We start from the raw sequence: 22,941 nt of genomic DNA, 5'->3' as shown, positions 1-22,941 counted from the left end.
AAATGGTTATCCTGTTCGGCCCCCAACCTAAAGTGTGCTTTGAGTTTTGGCCCCTTGTGCAATTGAATTTGACACCCCTGTCCTAAACCAAACTTCACTAAACCTGGTGGTATCATCAGGAGAGTCTCCTGAAGATAGCCTACATTTTTGGTACTGTTAGCTTGATTGTATCCCCAGCACGGGGCTCTTGAGTCGTCGCACAGATCGGTTAGTTCAAGCTTTGGGGGGGGGGGGGGGGGGCGCTTTAGAGAGGCAACCACAGATCAAGGTCCGTCCTGAAGCGCCAATAAGATCAGAGGTGCCGCGGAACAAGCGCAGCCATAAGCGCAGCGATGGCTAGGGCACAGCCACGCCCCCTGTTTGGGATGCCATGCTTCCGGTTCAAAAAGAACGGATGTTTCTAACCTGATTGGCCACACAGGGCTCGCACCATAGAGGCGCGTGATGGCAGAGCGGCGCCCACTCCACGCCGGGCATTTTATTGGCCGTTCGGCACACCTCTAAGCCCCGCCCTCCTTTCGTCACCGGGTGTCTCATCAAGGCGTGTGCGGGAAGTAGCTTCCTCCCGACTGCGAAGAGGGCGATGGAAGCGTCGGTGGGCACCGAGGTACGGGAGCGCGGAGCCGGTGCGCGGAACTCGCCCTCGGCGGCAGCGCAGGGCGGAGGCTACGGGCTCTCCCTCTCCGGGCAGTCTTACTGGCTGGACGTTTGGCTCATGCTCCTCATCGACTTGGTGCTCTTCATCTTTGTCTACCTGCTGCCCTGATGGCAGTGCCGGCCCTGACCGGTGAGTGGGGACAGGGAGAACGGGGCGGCTCATTCCGCACAGCATATTTTCAACGGGTTGCAGTTGTTATAAATGAACTCGTTTCCCCTTTTTATAGCGAATTCATTTATGACGTATTGTCGAAGGCTTTCATGGCTGGATTCAACTGGTTGTTGTGGGTTTTCTGGGCTGTGTGGCCCTGGTCTGGTAGATCTTGTTCCTAACGTTGTGTGTAACAAACTTCCCTCTGATACACCTCTGGAGATGCCAACCACAGATGCAGGCAACACGTTAGGAACAAGATCTACCAACCAGACCATGGCCACACAGCCCAGAAAACCCACAACAATCATTTATAATGATTGCGACTCGTTATAAATATGCTGTGTGGAACTGACTCAGAAGTTAGGCTGGTATTAATTTTGACAGATCTCAGGGGGCCTCTAGACTCCTGTTTGGTTTTGTTGCTAGTCATAATTAAAATATAACAATCATCATCATTGATGCTTTTTCCAAGCATTTACCTGTCTGTGTATAAACGGTTTATAGTGAGAGTGGCCTCCTACGTTTTTCTTAAAAAAGAAAGCTTTGTAATTACAATAATATAGAGGTTGGGAAACAGACACTGGACTTGATTTAAGTTGCTAGTCAGACTGGGTTTGAGTAATGATTTTTTACATAAAGGTTCATTCTTGCACATATAATTCTAATAATTATAACCAAGTGAAGACTTTTAGAATAATGTTTCAGATGAGTTTCACGGTTCTATCAAAAATGCTAATTTACTTATACTATTAGAAATGATAGATGATTATGAAATTATCATTGTGGTGTAGTGGTTAAGAGCAAGTACACTCTAATCTGGAGAATCGGGCTCTTTGGTTAGTCTTCGGTGTTTCAGCCTTCTCTAAAGTTTTGTTTCACAATTCTAAATGTGAATGTTTGTTTTGTTATATGCTTATGATTTGTCATCTATGTCTTTGCTAACGTCTTTAAGCGGTCTCTTTTCTAAGTGATTAACATCATCCCTTTATTTTGAGTGTTTCAATGAAATCCTCTGCAGTTGAACTGTGTTCTTTTTCGTTTCCATAGATTTTATCTTCTAGTCATGCAGTCTCTATTTACTCCTCTTGGCTCCCCGTGCTAGTAGATATTATTTCAATTTTGCAACGCAAGCATCTTCTTCTCCCTGCCCAGAATGAATGCTTCCATTCCAGTCTTTCTGTTTCTTATTAGTCATCCCGTAGTTTAATTCACAACTGCTGTGGGCATTTTTGTTGAAACATCTTTCGCAACCTTCTTTACTTGACAAGTGCCATGGTCTGAAGAGGGGAAGCAAATAAGAAGTTTTTAAACAGGGTAAATTTAGAGGCTCTCTAATTACAGCAACTCACTCTTTTTAGCAAACTGGTGATCTCTGTCTCTCACACACACAGAGCAGTTCGCAACCATCTATTTAAGAAAAAACAAAGTGATCAAGCAGTGAACACACAAAAAAGCAGAGTACACCTGATTAACTCATTTAAGAAAACTATTAAAGAGGAAGAGGCATTTGTGTTATTTTGGAAGTTTTAAGAGCAGTAAAATACATGGTGAATACAAACAATCCAGATACAAAAATTGTATCAGCTCATAACAATATTAGTAAGCTGCATATTTAACCATATACTTGTGGACAACAACATTTATGTATTGTCGAAGGCTTTCACGGCCGGAATCACTTGGGTGCTGTGTGGTTTCCGGGCTGTATGGCCGTGTTCTAGCAGCTGCTAGAACACGGCCATACAGCCCGGAAACCACACAGCACCCAACAACATTTATGTTTATGCTGTCACTCTTTCCTGATGGAACTTAGAGATTCATTTTTAATGTTCCAGGATGTTTCTGGAAAGGCAGTGAACCAATCCAAACCTGCTAGCTTTAGTTAAATTGCCTTTTTCTGACATCCACAGCCATATTCTTAGATTAGTGTGTTATGTTGTTTTAGTTTGCAGATGCACTCATGCTTTCATTTGGGGCATGTGGAACAGATGCTAAGGAAAAGCTAAATCCAGTTGTGTTGATGTGAGTTTGGGCATCAGGTACTTCGGATTGTGTTAGGATCCTCTCCACCTCCATCTTTGGTTTCTCTGAGCATTCTTATTGTTCTTTCAGAAAAGCGTGTTGTCCCAAAGCTGCAAATGTGTCTGAATTGCTTGCAGGAAGGCAGGGCTGGACATTCTTGTGTTCTGCTAACAGAAGATTCCTTGTTTGTCAGGCGGGTGGTGTGTTACCAAGTTTTGTGTGTATGTGTGTGTACATAAGCAAGCCATTTCGTCTGCTTTTGGCAAGCAGGAAGAAGAGAAGCAAAGGTGGGAGGAACATGAGTTTTACTATTTATTCACGGTCCATCTTTTTCAAAGACTGCCTTTATTTACGGTCCATCTTTTTACAATATTTATAGGCATGAGATTTAAAGCAGATTACACAGTACATGTCAGTGCAATCAGTTGGATGGGGCATGTAATGAGCTATAGAATGGGACTACGATTACAGGCATTTTACACAATATATCAAACAATATATCAGACCTATATCAAACAATGAAGGAAATAGTATTACAAAAAAAGGAAGACAATGGAGTAAGAGCAGGATGACACATACCCTGCACAGTGGCGTAGTCTACAGTCCTGTTCCTATAAAAGTACCTTCCTGTTCCTATAAAAGTACCTCCTCTTATATTTGTTCTGCATTGTTTGTGGAATGACAGAAGCATGAGCGCTTTTCTGACTGCAGACAACCCATTCCACTAGGTGGGAGCCACAGCACAGAAATTACATGTGTGGTCAACTTGAAGCTGTTTCTCTTCCCACCTCATCGCCAGCTGACCCAAGCATGACACCTTGGGCGCTTAGTGACTACACTCTCTGTATAAGGACTGTTCCGGTTACCCAGAATATCAGCTCTTTTGAAGCTTGAAGATGTGGATTTGTCAGGAATCTGGCTGTAAATGACAGGTCACTTGCAGAAGGTAGCTGGCAGCTCTGACAGTTTCAAGTCTGCAAGGTGACCGCCCTGCCACGGTGCCAACCAGTGGTTCGAAACTCTCTTTCAGGGCCTTCCCATGTCTATTCAGATGTGCGACAGCTTTTAGATGAGAGGAACACACTTGAAATAATTGTATACAGTCCGTACAATTAGGATGCTGAAATTTTCACTATTCTATATTTGTGCAGTGCTTGCAAATTTGATTCTTGGGTTATAGGAATGTATGGAAATAATTGTTTGCCTGGAGTAAGCAAATGCCCGCTATATCCAAAGAAAGCCTTGAGCGAGAGGAATAAGCAGTGTACAAATATTTTTAGAAGTTAAAAATTCAAATTCCATGTTGTGAGTTTCTTGTAATGTCACTGGTTATGTAGCTGGTCTAAACCTGAATTTGCTTTGGAGAACACCAGTGAAGTCAGCGAGACAAAAAGCTTGAGGGTCTTCTGAAGTGTCACTTTATTAATGTAAATGAAGCTTTGCCAGTATTTGCAGCCTGTGAGCATCAAAGTATATGAGAGTAATTTATCTTGAATAGATACACAAAATGAATGAAGTATAGTCTCTGAAAGGCTCATAATCTGTGTGTGTCGGGGGGGGGGGACGTGAAGCTGGGAACACAAAGGGACTCAAATAAATGCTTTAACTTCGGAGATTTATTGAAAACTTTGCAATGATGTAACCTTAGAATTATGTACTTTTATAGTTATATCCATCGCAGTCAAAACAAGCCAAGGACTACTGTAAGTCACCTACCTGGTTCATTTAAAATGTATTTCTCAGCAGGCATTTGGCCTTAATGTTGACAGCTCCCCCGTGGCTAAGGCAATTTGGGTGTTGTCCTTAGAGACTGTTGATGATTTCCTATGTGGCACAGAATAGCTGACCTTGACAAAGTCCTGGCGACACTTATTACTATCCAGATTATGTTGGTTTTCCTCATTCACTGACATTGTATGTAATTCTGTCTTCTAGGGTAGGCTGAGTCTGCTGCAGAAAACCTTCAGCAACCCTCCCATTCATTACAGAACTGATCAACACTGGAACTTTTATGTAAAAACGGACCAAGAAATGGTGCGTTCCACAACTGTATCTGAACTGCTGGCTCAGGTGCAGTCCCTTGGATGTGGTTTCATGAATGAACTTGGAGAACATGGTTTCCCTGTTAGTCTTCATGCTAAAATAGTGAGAATTGTGCCTTAAACGTTTTGCTGTTATACAGATTAAATGTTTTCCGCCACTTTGAAGTGAGTCTCAGTAATTATGCATCTGATCATTTTGCAAAGCATTGCTGAATTAGGAAACTTAAGATTCAGAGCAGTTCTGTCCTTTAATTGAATAAAAGTTCTTGCTGTGAAGGCCAAGTTAACAACTGGTTGTAGCAGAGATAGTCCACCTTTTTCTCATCTAAAGGGTGGAAGGCAGAGCAGGCCTAAGAGGTGTTTGTGCTGCAGCTAGAGGTGTAACTGTGCTGCTGCTATTCCGCTTCCTAAAGGGTTTGGATAGTGAGCAGCTGGTAGGCAAAAGGGTTCGTAGCTGCGCCATAGCATCCCATCCAAGTCTTGTGACAGCTAAGGCAGAGAACCAATCAGGGTTCGGTGGACCTGGGGACATAGCTTGTCACAGCCAAGGGCCCTGGCCAAGGACGTAGACTCCATGTCTGTGGCACACACACTGCCTACTCCATTGAAGGAACTAAGTTCTGTCACAAATCCCTGGTCAACGGACAGTGTTGTTGACAGTCCCAGCTGTCTCCCTCCTGCAGAGACCCCAGGCAGGCCCTTGGCTCAAACGGTGCAAAGAATGCCTTCACCTCCATTGCATCAGTGAGTGGATTCTGTGGGGCTGCACCAGCACTTGAGAGTGTCCCAGCTGACAGCAAACACCAAAACATTGGATTACTTTATAACTTTCCTAGGTGTACAAGTTGTCATTTCATCTCTGCTCCCAGTTGAAGGACATGGCCCATGGAGAGAAACAAGAATGGCTTCACAAGTGGTATCACTAGAAACGATTTGGGTTGTTGGACCATGGTCTGTGGTTTCATGAAGAGGGACTGCTGGCAAGGGATGGGTTGCACCTCACGTCTGTGGGAAGAAACATCTTTGCCAGGAGGCTCACAAACCTGATTAGGAGGGCTTTAAACTGAGTTATGTGGTGGAGGGAGACAGTATTCAAACAGATAGGAGTTCAACAAATGATAGTGATGGCAGTCCAAAGGTTATAGAGAGAACTGAGCCAATAGGTCAATAAGGCAACAGTGGGAGAAAAAAAACACCTTAAAGCAGCAGCCAGACGAAATGAACCATGTCTCTACACCAATGCACAGAGTATGGGAAATGAACAAGATGAACTCGAACTCTTAACACAGCAAAACAAATATGATATAGGCATCACTGAAACCTGGTGGGATGAGTCTTATGATTGGAACATAAGAATTGAAGGATGTAACCTATTTCAGAGAAACAGATCAAATACGAAAGGAGGAGCAGCAGCATTATATGTAAAAGATTATTACAGCTGTGAGCAGGTCATGACTTAAATACTGCAAGCCAGGTTGAGAGCATTTGGGTAACAATAAAAGGGGAGAGAAACAACACTGATCTCATTGTGGGGCTCTATTATAGACCCCCATGCCAGTCTGAAGAGATGGATGATGTCTTCTTGGAACAGATGACCAAACTTGTACAAAGAAGAAAAATAGTAGTAATGGGAGATTTCAATTATCCAGATGTTTGGTGGGAGTCAAACTCTTCCATGACAATCAGGTCCAACAAATTTCTCACTTGCCTTGCAGACAATTTTATGGTCCAGAAGGGGGAAGAAGCAACAAGGGGCATGGCTATTTTAGATCTGCTCCTAATCAATAATGATGACCTGATTAGTGGAGTGGAAGTGGTAGGATCGTTCGGTGGGAGAGGGGTATACAGTGGAAAGGGAATGCTAAGCATTCTAGATTTTAAGAAAGCAGATTTCAGAAAGCTTAGGAATCTACTGGGTGCGATCCCATGACCAGAAATACTAAAAGAGAAAGGAGTGCATGATGGCTGGGAGTTTCTTAAGTGAGATCTTGAACACACAATTTCAAACCGCTCCAGTGAGGAGGAAAAATGGGAGGTGTCTCAGGAAACCAGGATGGCAGTCGAAAGAACTTTCAATTGAACTAAGATTTAAAGTACATGTTACAAGAAATAGAAAGGGGGGGGGATCACCAAAGATTTTCCTAACTCCTGCCCTACCACCACTAACACAAAATGGTTAAAAGTGACAAGACTATCTCCACCTTTTTTATTATTGAGTTGCCTAGGCAACCTAACCTGGCAATCAAGGGATTTTAAATTTTTACCCTCCCCTCCCCCCCCAATCAGTTTTTCTTACATGTGAGGAAGGGGGAATCCCAATAGCTGCATTATCTGGATTTTTGATCCACACAGGGGGCCACCCATGGCTCTTAGATATAATGAAAAAGTTTCAGTTATCAAGCTTCCCACCCAAAAAAGCTACCTTAAACAGCCAAGTCATTGGTCTATTACAGGCAGATGTTTTCTGTGGCTAACATTAGCTTTCCCAGTCTCAAGTAAAGTTTATTCATATCACCTGCCATCTAATCCTTTTAACTGGGATGCCAAGGATTAAGCCTAGGAGTACCTGCATGCTAAGTAGACATTCTTCCACTGAGCCATGGCTCTTGAAACAAATTGATTTTGCATTCCCAAAAATCAAAGGGCCATACATTTGGCCTGATGGATTTAGTATGATATAAGCATGGAATCAAACTATTAAGAATGTGAGCTCGGTCTGGTTCAGACACTAATTTTGAAAAGTGGTTTGGATCAGTTTAGATATATTTCATGAAGTATATTACAACCCTGTTTACTTGTGATGTGGCCCTATAAAGTGGGCCACAACCTTTTACTGTAAAATAGGTTACAACTGCTAATCACTTTGTTGCGTCACCATTGGTAATCTATCTCCCCGAAAGGCCAACCTTTGTTCTGGAAAATGCTTTTAATTCTTCTCTGCTCCCTTCTCCCATGAGAGTAGCAAAAATATTTACAACTACAGCAAACAGAGGTTGAGAGGCACTCAATTTGCTTTCAGTTGCTCTTTAAGTTTGTACTGGCCAAGTTCACCCTTGTTTCATAAAAATTCAGCAACTTACATAGACCCATAATAATTCAAAGGTTTGGTACTCTTCTGCCAAATGGTGTTTTTCAGTATTGTTGGTTGTTAAAGAACATCAGCTACTTGCATCCTTGTGAATTAGGGCCAATCACTTTGCTGGGGGAAAAGGCCCCTTCCCCCCCTCCTTTTTTGATAATTAAAAAGGCTATATTGAGGTTATAGGATCTACACATACTACAGAATATAAGTAGCATCTGTAGTAAGGAGAGAAATTGGGTAAGAGTGAATAAAAATCACTGGGTACCACCCCATGATTTTTGCTGTTTAAGGATGTTTAATTGTAGTTATACCCTAAATAGTAACCAAGAATATCCTGCTTTACTGAAAAAGAAAAGGAGTTAAGCAAATCTTATTAGGATAATAAGGAAACCATACAGTATGGGTTAACTGTTTTTATCCAATAGCTAGAACAAGCAGAAAAATGCAACTTCGGATTCAAATTTGCTAAAGGCAATCAAAATATCCTTTGTACAATAATGTGAATTTAAAGTTACAAAATTTTGTTATACAAATCTATAATTTTAATGGAACAATTATAAAAGTAGGCACCCAGGAGAAGTCAAAAATCAGTTTCTGAACAATTGCTAGCAAATTATTCATCTACAGTGAACATTAGGTCAAATATAAAATTTAACTTTTAATAACATGACTAAATATTGACGTGAAGCCACAGTTCTGTACAAAACGTTGTCTATAAAGACTTAAAGATGAATGCCTAAGCTCCTTTAAACAACGCTAACATTTCAGAATGCATGATGCTACTGAACTACGGATAAGTAAAGTTTTCTAATTGTGCTTGTTAGCACTTTATATACAAATTTAAAAGTTAAACATTTACTATGCACATTTTTAAAATGTAGTAATGCTCTCACATTAAGTAATTCACATTTGTTAGTTTTTAAATACTGCAAATTCAAACACACAATTTCAGTAAGAGCTTTAAACTGTACATTATCACTTCTATAATTTACCATTTCATCTTTACCTACAAAGACTTTACATTATCCTATACATTACTTGTGTACAAGGAACAAGGTAAAAAAGTTGCAGTAAAACTCAAGGCATTAGAAACTGGCAATAACTTTACACAGCTGTTTTTAGCTGAAGTTCCCTCTGGCCTACAATGAAGTGACAGGATCAGTTTCACGTGCATTCATATAAATCTTCTATATGTACATGCTTTAATAAAGCAATACTACGTGCAGAAGCACTCTGAAGCACTACTGCTTGGGAGGGGGAAGCAGGCGACAAGATCTAAAATAACTGCTTGAGATATTTGGTCTGCTGCATATTAAGTAACATCTTAGGTTAGATTTATGGTTAAGACACTGTCAATGTAAACATAACAGGCCTATTCAGACATGACTGTGTTTTTATAAGTATATCAGGTAAAAGTGGGAGAGATTAGTATGATCCACATTCAAATAAACGTGGGATCGTCCAGTGCATACATTGGTTTATCCCCAGAACGAAGAAAGCCGGAGCAGGTCACATCCAAGGCCTGATCCCCATCTCAAGAGAAGCTTAATCCTGGGGGCAAAGTAACAAGTTCAAAGTCTCCAACTAAGGTTGGGTAACTATGATTGTCAACATCTGACTAAAAGCACAAAACTTGCATTCTGTATTTATCAGGCTACAGTGCAATCATTTGATAATGTTGCAAATATTACTGGGTAGCTATGTTTAAAAATTAAAAAGGCATTTACATTTTATTATAATCAACTACTTTTCTGCAAAATAGCCATCTTTGTAGGTCTTAATTTTAGCTGAACCATTTTAGCTGAACCATTTAGCAGAACTTAATTTTAGCTGAACCATTTATCCAAAGTTTTTAATATGCTGTTGGATTAATTTTTATCCAACAGACTCTAGAGGGGAAAGTTGAATTTAAAGCTTCTTCAGAGGAATTAGTACAAGTCTGGCTGGCTTATCCCACAACAGGAGTTCCTGAGGAATACATCCTGTGCCCCACTAGCACATTTTACATAAGACTTTCGGACAACATAATGTTTTCCTGACATGCAGAAAATTTTGAACACTGTTTCCTATACCAAGTTTTAATATAAAAATATATAATTTATACATTTTGTGATATGAAAATCTTTCCTGTAGCATAAAGATAGCCTCTACTGCATGTCATTGCTATGCACAACTTGCAATACTTAAACTATGTTGTGTGAAACACTATTGCTATTTGAAATTCTAGCTACCGTTTCATACACTGAAGTAAATTCTAAGTCACTCATTAAGGCATCATTTCAAAAGCTAAAAAATGCTGGACAGATTCACTGAAGATTGCCTGGGGTGATGGATTTTCCAGGGACAATTTCACAGAATTCAGATAAATAAGCGGTGTGATTTATGAGTCCTAGAAGCATATTTCCTTAATATGGGCCATTCTGTGCATAGTTCCAATATCAACGTATGCCTCCAGCATTTGTCCAGATTAGATTTGTAATGACATTCTAAATAGCAAGAGAAGTCTCCATCTCTTACCGGTGCTCTACAAGGCAAAACAATATTCTTTTAGAACTACTATAACTTTTAATTAAAAGTACCTGAACACAAGTGCAAGTCAATGCTCCCATTAAATGCACTTAACTTTTCACAATCTTATAAGCAGCTCTAGAATGCCTTCAGAAGCACTTCTTTGACTGTTCTCTCATCCCCTTAGCAAAAGGCGGCCTCATAAACTGAGAACTTTAAAATGTGTCCTTTGCAGCCCACCCCACACCCCCGCTCCCCCAGCACAACGCCATCACTGAGCAGCAGAAAAGCCTTGAAAACCAGGTGCAGCCTATGGCCTGTTCACTGGCTTGACTCAGGTAATACAGTCCATTTGAAATTACTTCATAATTTTTCAGGGGGTGCTGCCATCTAAAAAGTAATCTCATGTAAAATACACATAATTAAGAAAATGATTTCTAATGTGATCCATTTCTACAACGAGCAAAATTTCAAGAGCAAAAATTTCAAGGGAAACCTTGGATAGTACAAGTAGTGGTGGGATTCAGCAGGTTCACACCACTTTGGCAGAACCAGTTGTTAAATTGTTTGAATCCCATCACTGGAACCGGTTGTTAAATGATTTGAATCCCACCACTGAGTACAAGCCTCTGTACGAGTATCCCAACAATGCCTACATGCTTCTTTTGGCTCAAGGTTTGAAAGTATTGACAAAAATCAACACACAATGTAATGCATTGTCGAAGGCTTTCATGGCCGGATTCAACTGGTTGTGGTGAGTTTTCCGGACTGAGTGGGCGTGGTCTGGTGGATCTTGTTCCTAACGTTTCACCTGCATCTGTGGCTGGCATCTTCAGAGGTGTATCACAGAGAGAAGTCTGTAACACACAGTGTGTAACAGACTTCCTCTGAAGGCGCCAGTCACAGATGCAGGCGAAACGTTAGGAACAAGATTCACCAGACCACGGCCACACAGCCAGGAAAACCCACCAGAACCAACAGAATGTAATGCTTACAATTCAGCTACAGATTTCCCCCCACTATTTCAAAACAGGAAGGTAGGTCCGAAAACATTGGAGATCATTAATATCAAACAGTTTTGCAAATAAAGGTCATGACTGTGTATCTGAAAATAATAACTGAAGACTAAATGAAAGCAATGATTTGTGTTACATGAGTTAAAGAAAGTGCTCTAGTACATCAGAGGTTCATTCATATAATTGACAACTGAACCTACAATTGATACTGCAAATCTATGGCTTGGATCCAGACTACACATTTCCGCAGATGCAAGAATTTCTGCCCATGGAGAGTAACATTCCCTCTTCCTCCCTTCTTGTGGTAGCCCAAAATCCTGTTCTCAGAGAACCCCATAAACAGGATTTACGGAGCCATTTGGGCTATTGAGTGAAGAGCAAAACAGGAAACCCTTGCACCTGTGGATACCTTACATTTGGACCTAACCCAATCTTTACAATAATCTAAATTGATTTGAGTTTACATAGCAGCTTTTAATTACCTGCCCAAGGACACTATTCCTACTTATTCAATGAACATCCACTTATATGGGATTGCTTTGAAATTCAAATTTCAAAGTGTAACAGTTCGCTAAACTCCTTCCTGCTTTCTCATTATAGGTGCAAATCTGCAGTAATTCCATCTCTCTTGATCATGCATGCCTGTGCAAACACGCTTGGGAAACAGCAGTAACTTCTTAATGAAGTATAAGTAAAGTAAGGAAACCCTAAACATTGCACCATGTTAAGAATGCCAAGGAGTTATGCTCATTTATGGCAGCCTCTACCTATTGCAGTGCACATTCTCAATGCTAGGTTTGTGTCTCTGTTCAGCTGTGGGATAATCTGAATCAGAAGTGTTATAGTATGCGGTGTTCAGTGGCATTCCAGTTGATGGTAGAGATGTTTCTTTGTTCAATACACCAGTGTCTGCAAAATATAGTTTGGGTCTCTGGTGGTATTTCATCCTGTATGTGTCAGTCATACAGTTGTCAACTGAAAAATAAGTAGTTAGTGATATAATGTCATTTGCATTTGCGTCCAGGGAACCAGTACTTAGTCCTTTGTGGCACACCCCCTTATTTGTAGGATTACTGGATACAGTCCACAAATCATTTACTGATAAGCTTGATGGAAAGTTTGACTTGGAGGACTCAGTTCCTTGAATTGTTGCTTTAAGACTTTCTTCATCTGTAAATGGACCTGTTTCAGGTGCAGTTTTGGAAGGAATATTTACAGCATGTCTCTCAACACTTGAAGGATTAGCGTGCAGTGTTTCTGTTGGCATTAATTCCACAATGGATTCATGTTCTAATTCATTGAAACTGGTCAGAGCATATTTCTTTGGAGGTAAAGGAGGAGGAAGATTTTGGTAAATTGCTTCTGGTGTTTCATCAGCCTTGCCACTATACGAATGTATTTTATGTTCAGTAGGTGGAACTGATTCAGTATAGGAAGGTTTTGATATATTCTGTTGCAAGAAAAATGCAAGTGCCGGTCTGGATCTACCTGTCTTCGTAGGAGGCAAGTGGGAAGAGAGACTGAAGCTCTGAACCTTTTCAGACATTACTAAGTTATCACCATTAGAAGAGCAAGCTGAACTGTCAGCTGTTGTGTATACATTACTTTCTTCATTAGGCAACTGTGAGCTTTGCTCACTTAAAGCACAGTTCTTTGTCTCTCTCTCAGTGTAGTCTCTTGATGGGGCCTGTAGTGTTAACGAAGGGGGAAACTTCTTATTACAGTCAGGCACATCAATCCTAGAAGACAATACCAACACAGTCCATTAGTCTAGAAAAACACAATGTTGTAATAAACAATTTCATGTATTTCAATCATTCTGGTTGAGCTGTGTATTTAAAAAGGCTAATGCGGTCTTGGGATGTACCAACAGAGGCATAACATCCAAACGCCAAGATGTCACAGTCCTGCTCTACATCCTATTGGACAGGCCACACCTAAAGTATTGTGCACAGTTCTGGAAACCTCACTTCAAAAAGGATGTGGACAGAATGGAACAGGTACAGAGGAGAGTGACAAAGATGATCAGGGGTCTGGAGACCACGCCCTATGAGGAAAGGCTGAGGGACTTGGGAATGTTCAGTCTGGAAAAGAGGAAGTTGAAGGGGGACATGATTGTTCTCTACATATCTGTCACTTAGAGGGAAGTGAGCTGTTCCTGTTAGCAAGAGAGGATAGGACTCGCAAATAACGGGTATAAATTATGGGCAGAAAGATACCAGCTGGATATTAAGGAAAAAATTCATAGTAAGAGTTGTTCAGAAGTGGAATCAGCTGCCTTAGGAGGTGGTGAGTTCAACCCTAATTGGCAATCTTAAAGCAGTAGCTGGACATGCACTTGTCAAGGATGCTTTAGGCTGATCCTCCATTGAGAAGGGGGTTGGACCAAACAACTTGTATGGGCCCTTCCAACTCTATGATTTTAAAGCGGTAAACTAAGTCCCGCAATGTTCTGTCACATTCTTATGTTAAAAAATTACACAGAGGAAAAATGAATAACATTCACATGCAAATAAGACAGAATCTAAATGTGTGGAGGCACCAACAAGGAGCAAGTTTAGCCCTCACAATAGAGAACTTCCTTGTCCATGAAAGCAAGCAGCTGTTATTCAGATCAATTGGTGGAGAGAGGTCATGCAAAGAATGACAACTTAGAACTAGTTGGATCCTACCATTTTGTTCCATCAGAACCAGCACATTTTTACAGGATAAGGGTCCTCCCACTGACATAAGATGTGTTCAGTTTATGCAAGAGTGTTTTGGCCAGAAAAGACCAAACAAAAAGACAGGAAAATGTGCTCTCACCACTGTTAAGGTGAGAGCACAGCCTGGCACCAGAGGATCCCTAATAGGGTTCCAAAGGGAATGTACTCTTCCAAGCAGGCTGTAACAAACATGCCATCCATCCATGCGGCCAACCCTCATATATAATTTTACTAGGTTAATAAATCTTTATTTCCTCATCTCATCAGATTGAAAGTAAAATAAATACATTTTATCTTACCTGTCTATCTAAATCAGGGCTCTGCAACCTGCAGCTCTCCAGATGTTCATGGACTACAAATCCCATCATCTCCTGCCAGGGGCTGATGGGATTTGCAGTCCATGAACATCTGGAGAGCTGCAGGTTGCAGACCCCTGATCTAAATACTTGTCTGAATAACACTGATATTTGTTGCATTGGAAACAAAAGACATCTCATGAACCCTTTTCGGTCATTGCAAAGCTTGGGCAAGAAAGCTCCACTATTGGCTGTCTACTGACTAATTTCTGATGGTCAGGACACCTGAAATATGTCTTCTGTTGCCTACACACAGGTTGCAGTGGCAGAAGACTGTGGCTGATGTGCCATGTGTATAGGTCAACACCAACTTCCAAGTGCACCCAAAAGACTAGAAGCCATTGTACAGCTTAATATATCAGAGCAGTTGTCCCAATTAATAACCGGGGCATTGCACTCTGAACCAACTGCAGTTTCCAAATGTTTCTAATGCCAGTTTCATGCAAATTACAAGTAATCTGAAAATTACTACAGCCTGAAAAATGAAGCAAGATTATTGTTAAATTCCATAGCTCAAAAAAAGCTGATAGAAAAAATGAACGTTTGAGGCAACATTCATTATTTAGTTATAAACCCATCATGCCTGTCATTGTCTCCCAGAGCTGCCCAGCTACCAGTCCAGTTGAATTTCTGAGATGCTGGCAGATCTACTGGCAGAGCTACTCCAAGCTGGTTTGTACAACCCTCGTGTCTCTGCCGTTCCATTTTGTTTGCGGTTTTCTCCACATCTTCATATGGAAACACTGCATCTTTTTGGAACTAGGACCATAAAGGCTGCCCCCCCCCCCCCCTCTGGTTTAGACTCTTGCCACTGCTTAGTGAAAAGAAAAGTGTTACCTTTTCAATGGTGGATGGTGCATCTGCGCATGGGATGTTGATTGGGGATTATGAGATCTGTAGTTAGACTGGGTATTAATCTGGTCTTTCTTCAAGGCTGCAAAGCAGTATTTACATGCAAATCAGAACATTTTTCATATCATCTCGGACAGACTTATTTACATAAGCACAGTCAGTTAGTTCTTTGACATTAAACTTTTCATACACACGGAAAAGTGTCAGCAATACCAACATTTTTTAAAGGCATGTTCATCCTTGTAATTTGTTTTATATATTTAAAAATATTCTTCTCAACATCCTGTGATTAAACAGTAATAAGATAAATGTGTTTTTTTTGGGGGGGGGAGGTTGTGGGGTGTGTGTGTGTGGATACCAACAGCACGATCCAACCAAAGCAAAGCACAGAACGAAGAGAGAAATTCAAGCACGTGTTGGATTGGATGTGGGCCATTTTTCCACTGCTTTAAAAATGTTGATTTCTATAGCGAAATATTATACTTATGAATTTAAAATACATGGTATAAAACTTATTAGAAGACAGGTAGCAGTTAGTAGTAAGCCATAATATTGGCACTAATGGCAGATAATACTTGGCCAAGGATCTAGGATAGGGGTAATTAACATAATTAAGTTAGCCTGCAAGGCACGTTTTCCAAATTCTTTGACATATTTCTGAAAAACCAATCACATATAAATGGGAGAAAGTACAACTGGACGTTCCTTATACAAAACAAGTTAAGGTTTCAGAGTCAAATTACTTTACTAGATTTTTGTGAATTGCCAGGCATTTACATGAACTGAACAGGAGGAGGCAGCAAAAGTTTGAGATGAAATTTCTACATGGTGTCAGTAGGGCAAGCGTTGAATTAACGTTGCTCACTGACACCAGGAGCCTTCAGAATTCCAATTAATTTAAAAATAGATGTGTTATTTTTCTCTTCTGCTGACATGAAGATCCATGCATGGTTAAAAACAGACCTTCCAGCAAGAATTTTGGCTCCAGGTTCTAGTCAAAACTAAATATGGCAAATATTAGCTATGCAGTGAAAAGGTTTAACTATTACCAAACAGAATACAAGGCTTTAGCAGTAATACAATGAATTGAAATTTCTGTTATATGTAGAATTCATTAGGAGATTTTACAGAATACTACAGGAACTCTTGGGATTTTTCTGGATTGGCCAAAATGGTTGTTTTGCTATCCAAAGTAGTGACTTTACAAAAAGAAAAAAGACATAAGCATTTAACATAGACCCATAAGTATTCATAATCACAAAATATAAAGCTATTCGTTCTGTCCAAAATCAGTATCATTTTGTTATCTCTAGCTGCAAAAGTATGAAAAATTATCCTTATCCACCCTTTCCCCCATCACATTAACACAATTAGTCAATTCACAATCTACCTGAGTATGATGAATAAAACACACAGAGTTATTACTCCTGCTCTCCTCTAGTCTTAGTTACTGTTGCTTTGTATTCTACTGCACGTCGCTTCCTATAGCTATTTTTGGCTATTTTCCATACAGAAGACTATGTTCTTTTGACAGCAATTCACTAATGATGGTTACATCTTACCTCTGCAAATATAGACTTAAGCTGCATTGTGTGATGCCCATCTATTCACATTTAGAGAATTGATCCAAAACATGGGTCAAAAATGCCTTGCCAGATGACTGCTTCTTCCTACCCTGCAAACTCCTCTACTTGCTGGCCTGCTTCTGATATCATTCTCTTCCAGTGTCCAGCCTTTTCTTTGTTCTTTTTCACCTTATTCACAGCTCCCTCTTTTCAACTTTTTCTTTTGATTGGCTCACATTCCTTCCTCCCTCTCCCCTTTCTGTTCTCTGTCCTTTTACCTTACCGTATGAAACTTCTTCAGTTTGTGGTACACTATACACAACTAGCTAGCCCAGGGGTAGGGAACCTGCGGCTCTCCAGATGTTCAGGAACTACAATTCCCATCAGCCTCTGTCAGCATGGCCAATTGGCCATGCTGGTAGAACTGATGGAATTAGGCTGGTATCTTCTAAACTCTTAATCTTCTCCAGATCTCAGAAGCTAAGCTGCGACAGCCCTGCTTAGTACTTGGGTTCAGGGTTGCTATGCAATGACAGGCAATGGCTAACCACCTCGGCTTGTCTTTTTCCTTGAAAATCTTATGTGTTGCCAAGACTCAGTTGTGACCTGACATCACTATTCACTGTTAAAAGAAACTGGAAGCAGAGGCAGCAGTGGTACCAACAGAAGCGGTCCTGGTTGGGTGAAGGAAGAGCCAAGCTACAGTCTCCATCTTTGATGTTCGGGCAGTAGCTACAGCTTTCAGTAACAGGTGCCAAAGCTTGCAGCTTCATTAAGGACATACTCTTGCTTGAAACTATGTTGTTATAACAATAGCTACATCATCAGTAGAATGGAATGAGGGGAGAAGGATCTTCAGCATAAAAATGAAAGTAAATTGTATAAGAGTGGAAGACAAAGAGACAGATGGAGACAGATTTATGCTTTTCCAGTTTCAGGATTCGATTCTGTCATGGATCATTTACTCATTCCCTTTCCCAGCAGTCCTTTTCAAACCCAGAGAAGTTTATTTCCAGGGCTGCAAGGCTCACACAGAATAATAACCACATGAAGCTGTAAAACTGCCAGGAGGGAAAAGGAATAAAATCTACCTCCTCAGGCAGCAGAACACAGCTCCACTGATGGAAGAGAAATAATGGAATGCCTCTGAATCCTTCTCTCTCCCCACTACAGCCCATGAAAGTACTGCAACCCAGCAAATAATCATTCCCAAGGTCTAAAAGCATTGAGGGAGAGGGAGGGGGGGGAGGACGGGGGTAGAATGGGAAATATCTATAGCTGTCAAACTTTCATTGACAGAACACAGGATCCATTCCATTATCAAAATCCCTGATCCTGCAAGCAATTGTAGCTGGCAATTTCTGTCAACTGGGTAAATATGACCAAACTTGGAGTTACAGTATTACCTGTATTACCAATTGACCATGGTGGCAGGGGATGAGGGGAACTGTAGTCCATGAACATCTGGAGAGCTACAAGTTGCAGACCCCTAGTCTAGATAATGAAAGTCCCCTGCTTTTTATATGTTTTACATCTTGGTTAGAATTGTTTTCTATTTTTCTATTTATTTATTTGGTTGATTTCTATCCTGTCCTTCAAATACATCCCAGGGTGGGGTGGGTTACATCAATTTAAAATCACAATAAAAGCAGCATCGTATCCAGATGAAAATTCCTAAAAACATACATAAAAGCAATTAACCAAAACTCAAAAAACTCACGCCCTCCCTAACCCTCCCAAGGTGCAGGCAGAGGGAAAGTTCCAAAAAAGCCCAGTGGTCTGGGGGTAGATAGCATCCATCAATCAAATGCAGTTGAATTATTTTGCATCGAAGTATGTGTTTTACAATTTATACCATTGAGGAAGGCCTGTTAACCAAAACACATTAAGGATAGTTCTTATAATTTACAATATATTAAAGCTTTGTCTAATTTTTGTTTGCTTCATTGTTATTCTGTTCATGATTAGGTTTTTTTCTCAATCTTTGTGGTTACCTGTTCCAAAGAAAGAATTCAAGAACGCCATTCCAAAATTTAAGTAGTGTTAGAAATGTAGTGCTAGGTGTAGAACTATCTCAAGATATCACTACAAATTCTAAATTTTAAAAATAGAAAAAATAAAGACATTAAAATAATGAGAATGAAAAATTATTTCTGAAGTGTTGTAAGCCTAAAGCCCCAGCATTGTAAAATATTTCATTTAGCCCAGTTTATTTTAATTATTTCAGACTATTTTATCTAAAGAGGAAATTCTTACCATCCGAAGAGTTTTTATCCTGCTGAGAGGTAGATTGCAAGACATATCCAGGATATCTGGCAGATAGATTCTGGCCACTATGAAACAAGAACCAGAAGTAAAAGATGTGAAAAAAATCTAATATTACCAATTAATAGAAACACATGCTTCCACTGAAAGATTTACTTGTTGCAACCACATGAAAAACTTCATTATTTAAAGCCACTGTGCTGCAGGCATATTTTAAAAGACGTTTAAGCCCTGTACCACCTATTCCCGCACAGTCTTTTCAAAGCATTTGATGGTTGTGCAGCCATTGTGCAGTTTTGTTTAACTTTAGTGAGAATAAAGAGCAGAACTATCAAAACTGTATCTGACAAACCAACAATTAGATTGGAAGAGGCAAGCAAAAAAAAAAAAAGATTTTGAAATCAGACTCCTTTCTACCCTCTCACAAATTCATCTTTCTTAGGTTTTCTGAAACTCCATGGGTCTTATTGTGCTTTGACAATTCTCAAACAATTAGGAGCATTTCACAGTCAATAGAAGATACTTCAACTAGTTTCCAATACTGTGCTATTAAGAATCTTGCTGCAGCAACTGCTATTACAACGCTCTGTATAGATTCAGGTCTCTGGTGGATTAAGCCAGTACAGCAATCGCAGGACCACATAACATTCTCTCTTTGGTTATCCCTTCTACGAACACTTTGAACAGTTCCACCAAAACTTCCACTGCAGAACCGTATATTGCCAATGGATACATAAAAAAGGACACATTCTGCTTTTTACATCTCCAGCAGGTCTTTGAAGTTGTTAGTTGGGCTGTTCTTACTGGTGTAACATTCCACCTGCATGTCAATTGCAGACAATCTTCTGTCACGCTTACATTTATTGAAAGTTTTGCAATATTCCTATATTCCTATGAATTTTCAACTATGTGTCATCTGATAGCTTGGTTAATGAATCTGCTTTTGTGTTCCTTTATCAGCTAAACCAGCATACAGTCTAGCTCTTACCCTAAGGAGGGAGTCTCCACTATTTGGGAGAAATAGCTGGAGACAGAGATCAACACAGGATAATTGGGATCTGTTATCAATGAATACTAGGTTAGCGCTGGGTGAAAACTCTCAAAGGAGAAGGCGGTTCATGGGTTTTATTAAATAATTAAAATGGTAAAACAAGGAATATATTTTTAAGCAATGAACATGTGCACACTAAGCAAACAAGTTCTGACTAAGAGAAAACAGAAGTTGAATTTGGTGGTAGTTATCAGTCTTGAAGGGACGCACAGGGAAAAGCAGTGCTGAAGAGGAAAACGACCAGCATTTCCAGCAGCAAAGGAAAGATCTGGCACACAAGTGGGAGTACATGTATGTAAGACACACACATACTACGAATGACCAAAAGATCAATATTCAACTGCCTTCCTGCCCAAGTTTGCATCCCAAAACCCTCTGAGGCACATCCATTTTACAGGGAGCAGTGTCTTGCTCTGATGAGAGTCTCTGGCTCCCCTTGCCATTGTTACACCTGTTAGATGGAGGAGGAGTCTGACTGCTTACAGGGCAAGGCAATGCTGCTTAGACAGAATAACTTCTGTGACTGGTATGACAAGAAGGGACCGTCTCCAGCTTTTGTCTGATTTCTAAAAGGTGAGTTATGTGTAATCTCTTACAAAGTTGATAGACTAATACATCTTGGCCTTGCAGAAGGTTTAAAATTATTCTTTTTTATTCCTTTCTCAGATTCTAAATTCTGAATTATGAGAAAGCACAGGAGCACTCTACGTTTGTTCTATGTTTAAGGCTGCTTCTATGACATTCCTTCCTAGACAGATGCTGCTGTTTTCCAGACCCACATGGAAAGTGGCATATCTATGCTCCATCTCCCAGGTAACTCGATTCATCATTCCTGAGCCAATGAGTTATCATAGTCAGTTTTTACGTGAGGTCAATTTACATTTATTACAATTACCTGCAAGGAACAGTTTCTTTCATACTTGTGGTGTCTACAGGGCTGGTGCCGTCAATGACAGGTGAATCCAGATTAGCAGATGCATTGCTGATATGATCACTGCTTTCATAACCAGACTCAGTCCTCTGTATCTGCCAACCGTCAGCGTTAATTTTTCTCTCAGCAATGCCTTTGCCCTTTTCTGCATTTCCTTTGCCTTCTAAATCCAAGGAATTTCGGCTGCCAGTCTGTTTTATTTCATCTTCATAAATTGTCATTAAGCCTTTTTGACTTGCATTTTCTTTTGGCCAATTGTTTGAACTCTGCTCCTTTTCATGCTTGGATTTGCTGCTTGCATTTGGTTTGGGCTTTGAACTATGCTCCTTTTTCTCGGTGTCGTTAAAAATACTGTCTACGTTGAGGGTTTCCCGCATGGGCTTCCAACCTCTGCTTCGACTTTTACTGCTAATGACACTTGCTTTGTCTTTGGAGTCTTGGCTACTATCAGTGTCATAACCAGCAGTGCTTTCAGCCTTCGCACGACTCACCTCCCCATCAGGAAAGCCGTTGGTTTTATTTGACCCCAGTGCCTGAATACCAGGCCTTATCTGATTGTGTATCTTGTCATGTCTGTAAGGTCCTCTTCCCTGGCTATTACGGACGCGTTCATCAGAACGTGACCTAAATCCATTCCCAGAAGGTGGGGATCCAGGCTTAAAATTACTGTGAGTTTCTCCAGGCAGCTCTAAAAACCATAAAGACAATCCTGGTGAGACCTGAACTGGATATCTCCCAAGTTAGATATTTATGACTAGGAAAAAAATCTAAGACTCAAAAATAACGTGTTAATCAGAGGACATGTACAATATTGATTGCAGAAGTAAAACAAGTGGTTAAGAAAACAGACTCAGCTTTGTTTCATGAAAGGACAGGATAATAATCCTACCCCCAATCTCCCCTTCTGTATTGTAAAAGGTAGTTTCCTGTGCAAGCACTGGATCATTCAAGGTGCGGTCACATTACCAGGTAGCTTATTTATTTTTCCATTAGACATAGTCTAACCAGAAGATTAGAATATGCTTGGAAAGCTAAAGAAATTTTGAGCTATAAGTTACTACTGTAACTTCTGATTTCAGAAAAAAAAATCTATTGCAAAGTGGAAAGATTAATACCAGACACTTAGCTGGATGTGGGAGTAATGGAAACTGTCACTTCTCAAAGGAATTGGCACTCTTACTTATTGCTTTTTGGATAATTTGTTGACACTGCTGAGAAAAGAATTTTTTGTTGCAATTATGCAGTAAGTTTAACACTCTAAAGTAAAAATTTATTAGTAACAGAATTATTGGCTGTTGTGGGTTTTCCGGGCTGTGTGGTCATATATACCCCACCATGCAACCATTCCATACTGTTTCACAGAGAGAAATGTGTCTTACCATGACATGCCAGTGAAGATGCCAGCCACCGCTGTAGGTGAAATGTTAGGAGCAAAAACTACCAGACCACGGCCACACAGCCCAGAAAACCCACAACGGCCATTTAATTCCAGTCATTAAAATCTCTGACAGCCATGAAAATTTTGAATACATTTTATTATTGAATAAATGTTATTATTTAACGAAATTGTTGAGCTCCAGACTTTTAACATCTTTGTTCCCTATGTGTTAATAAATTTCTGATTGGCTTTGAACTGTTGTGCAGCTCAATCCCACAGAGGGCTAGTGGAAGTAACTTCTCTGGAGTTCAGTAGGACTTGCTCACTGGTGTTTAAGTTTGCAGCTTTAATTGTTCCAAT

General features: G+C 40.3%; 1 protein-coding gene and 1 long non-coding RNA gene across 3 annotated transcripts in view; one reads left to right on the top strand and one right to left on the bottom strand.

The window, feature by feature from the left end:
- The first annotated feature begins 497 nt into the window (after positions 1–497).
- LOC125439733 lies at positions 498–5,037 on the top strand. The gene is made up of 2 exons (XR_007245574.1): positions 498–787; positions 4,766–5,037. It is a non-coding gene; the product is annotated as an uncharacterized LOC125439733 (long non-coding RNA).
- A 3,315-nt stretch (positions 5,038–8,352) lies between these two features.
- USP53 (ubiquitin specific peptidase 53) overlaps positions 8,353–22,941 on the bottom strand; it is a 45,463-nt gene continuing 30,874 nt past the window's right edge. For both annotated transcript variants that reach the window (XM_048510026.1, XM_048510027.1), the window contains 5 exons: positions 21,168–21,891; positions 19,213–19,289; positions 15,377–15,473; positions 11,400–13,217; positions 8,353–11,273 (listed from right to left, as the gene is read on the bottom strand). In XM_048510026.1, the coding sequence (XP_048365983.1) occupies positions 12,242–13,217; positions 15,377–15,473; positions 19,213–19,289; positions 21,168–21,891 (1,874 nt within the window). In that variant the 3' untranslated portion in view covers positions 8,353–11,273; positions 11,400–12,241. The remainder of the gene's footprint in view (positions 11,274–11,399; positions 13,218–15,376; positions 15,474–19,212; positions 19,290–21,167; positions 21,892–22,941) is intronic.

The sequence above is a fragment of the Sphaerodactylus townsendi genome, linkage group LG10 (genome assembly GCF_021028975.2).
Source record: "Sphaerodactylus townsendi isolate TG3544 linkage group LG10, MPM_Stown_v2.3, whole genome shotgun sequence".
Lineage (NCBI taxonomy): Eukaryota > Metazoa > Chordata > Lepidosauria > Squamata > Sphaerodactylidae > Sphaerodactylus > Sphaerodactylus townsendi.
Note: the sequence above shows the minus strand (reverse complement) of the source record. Positions and strands in the feature narration are given on the sequence as shown.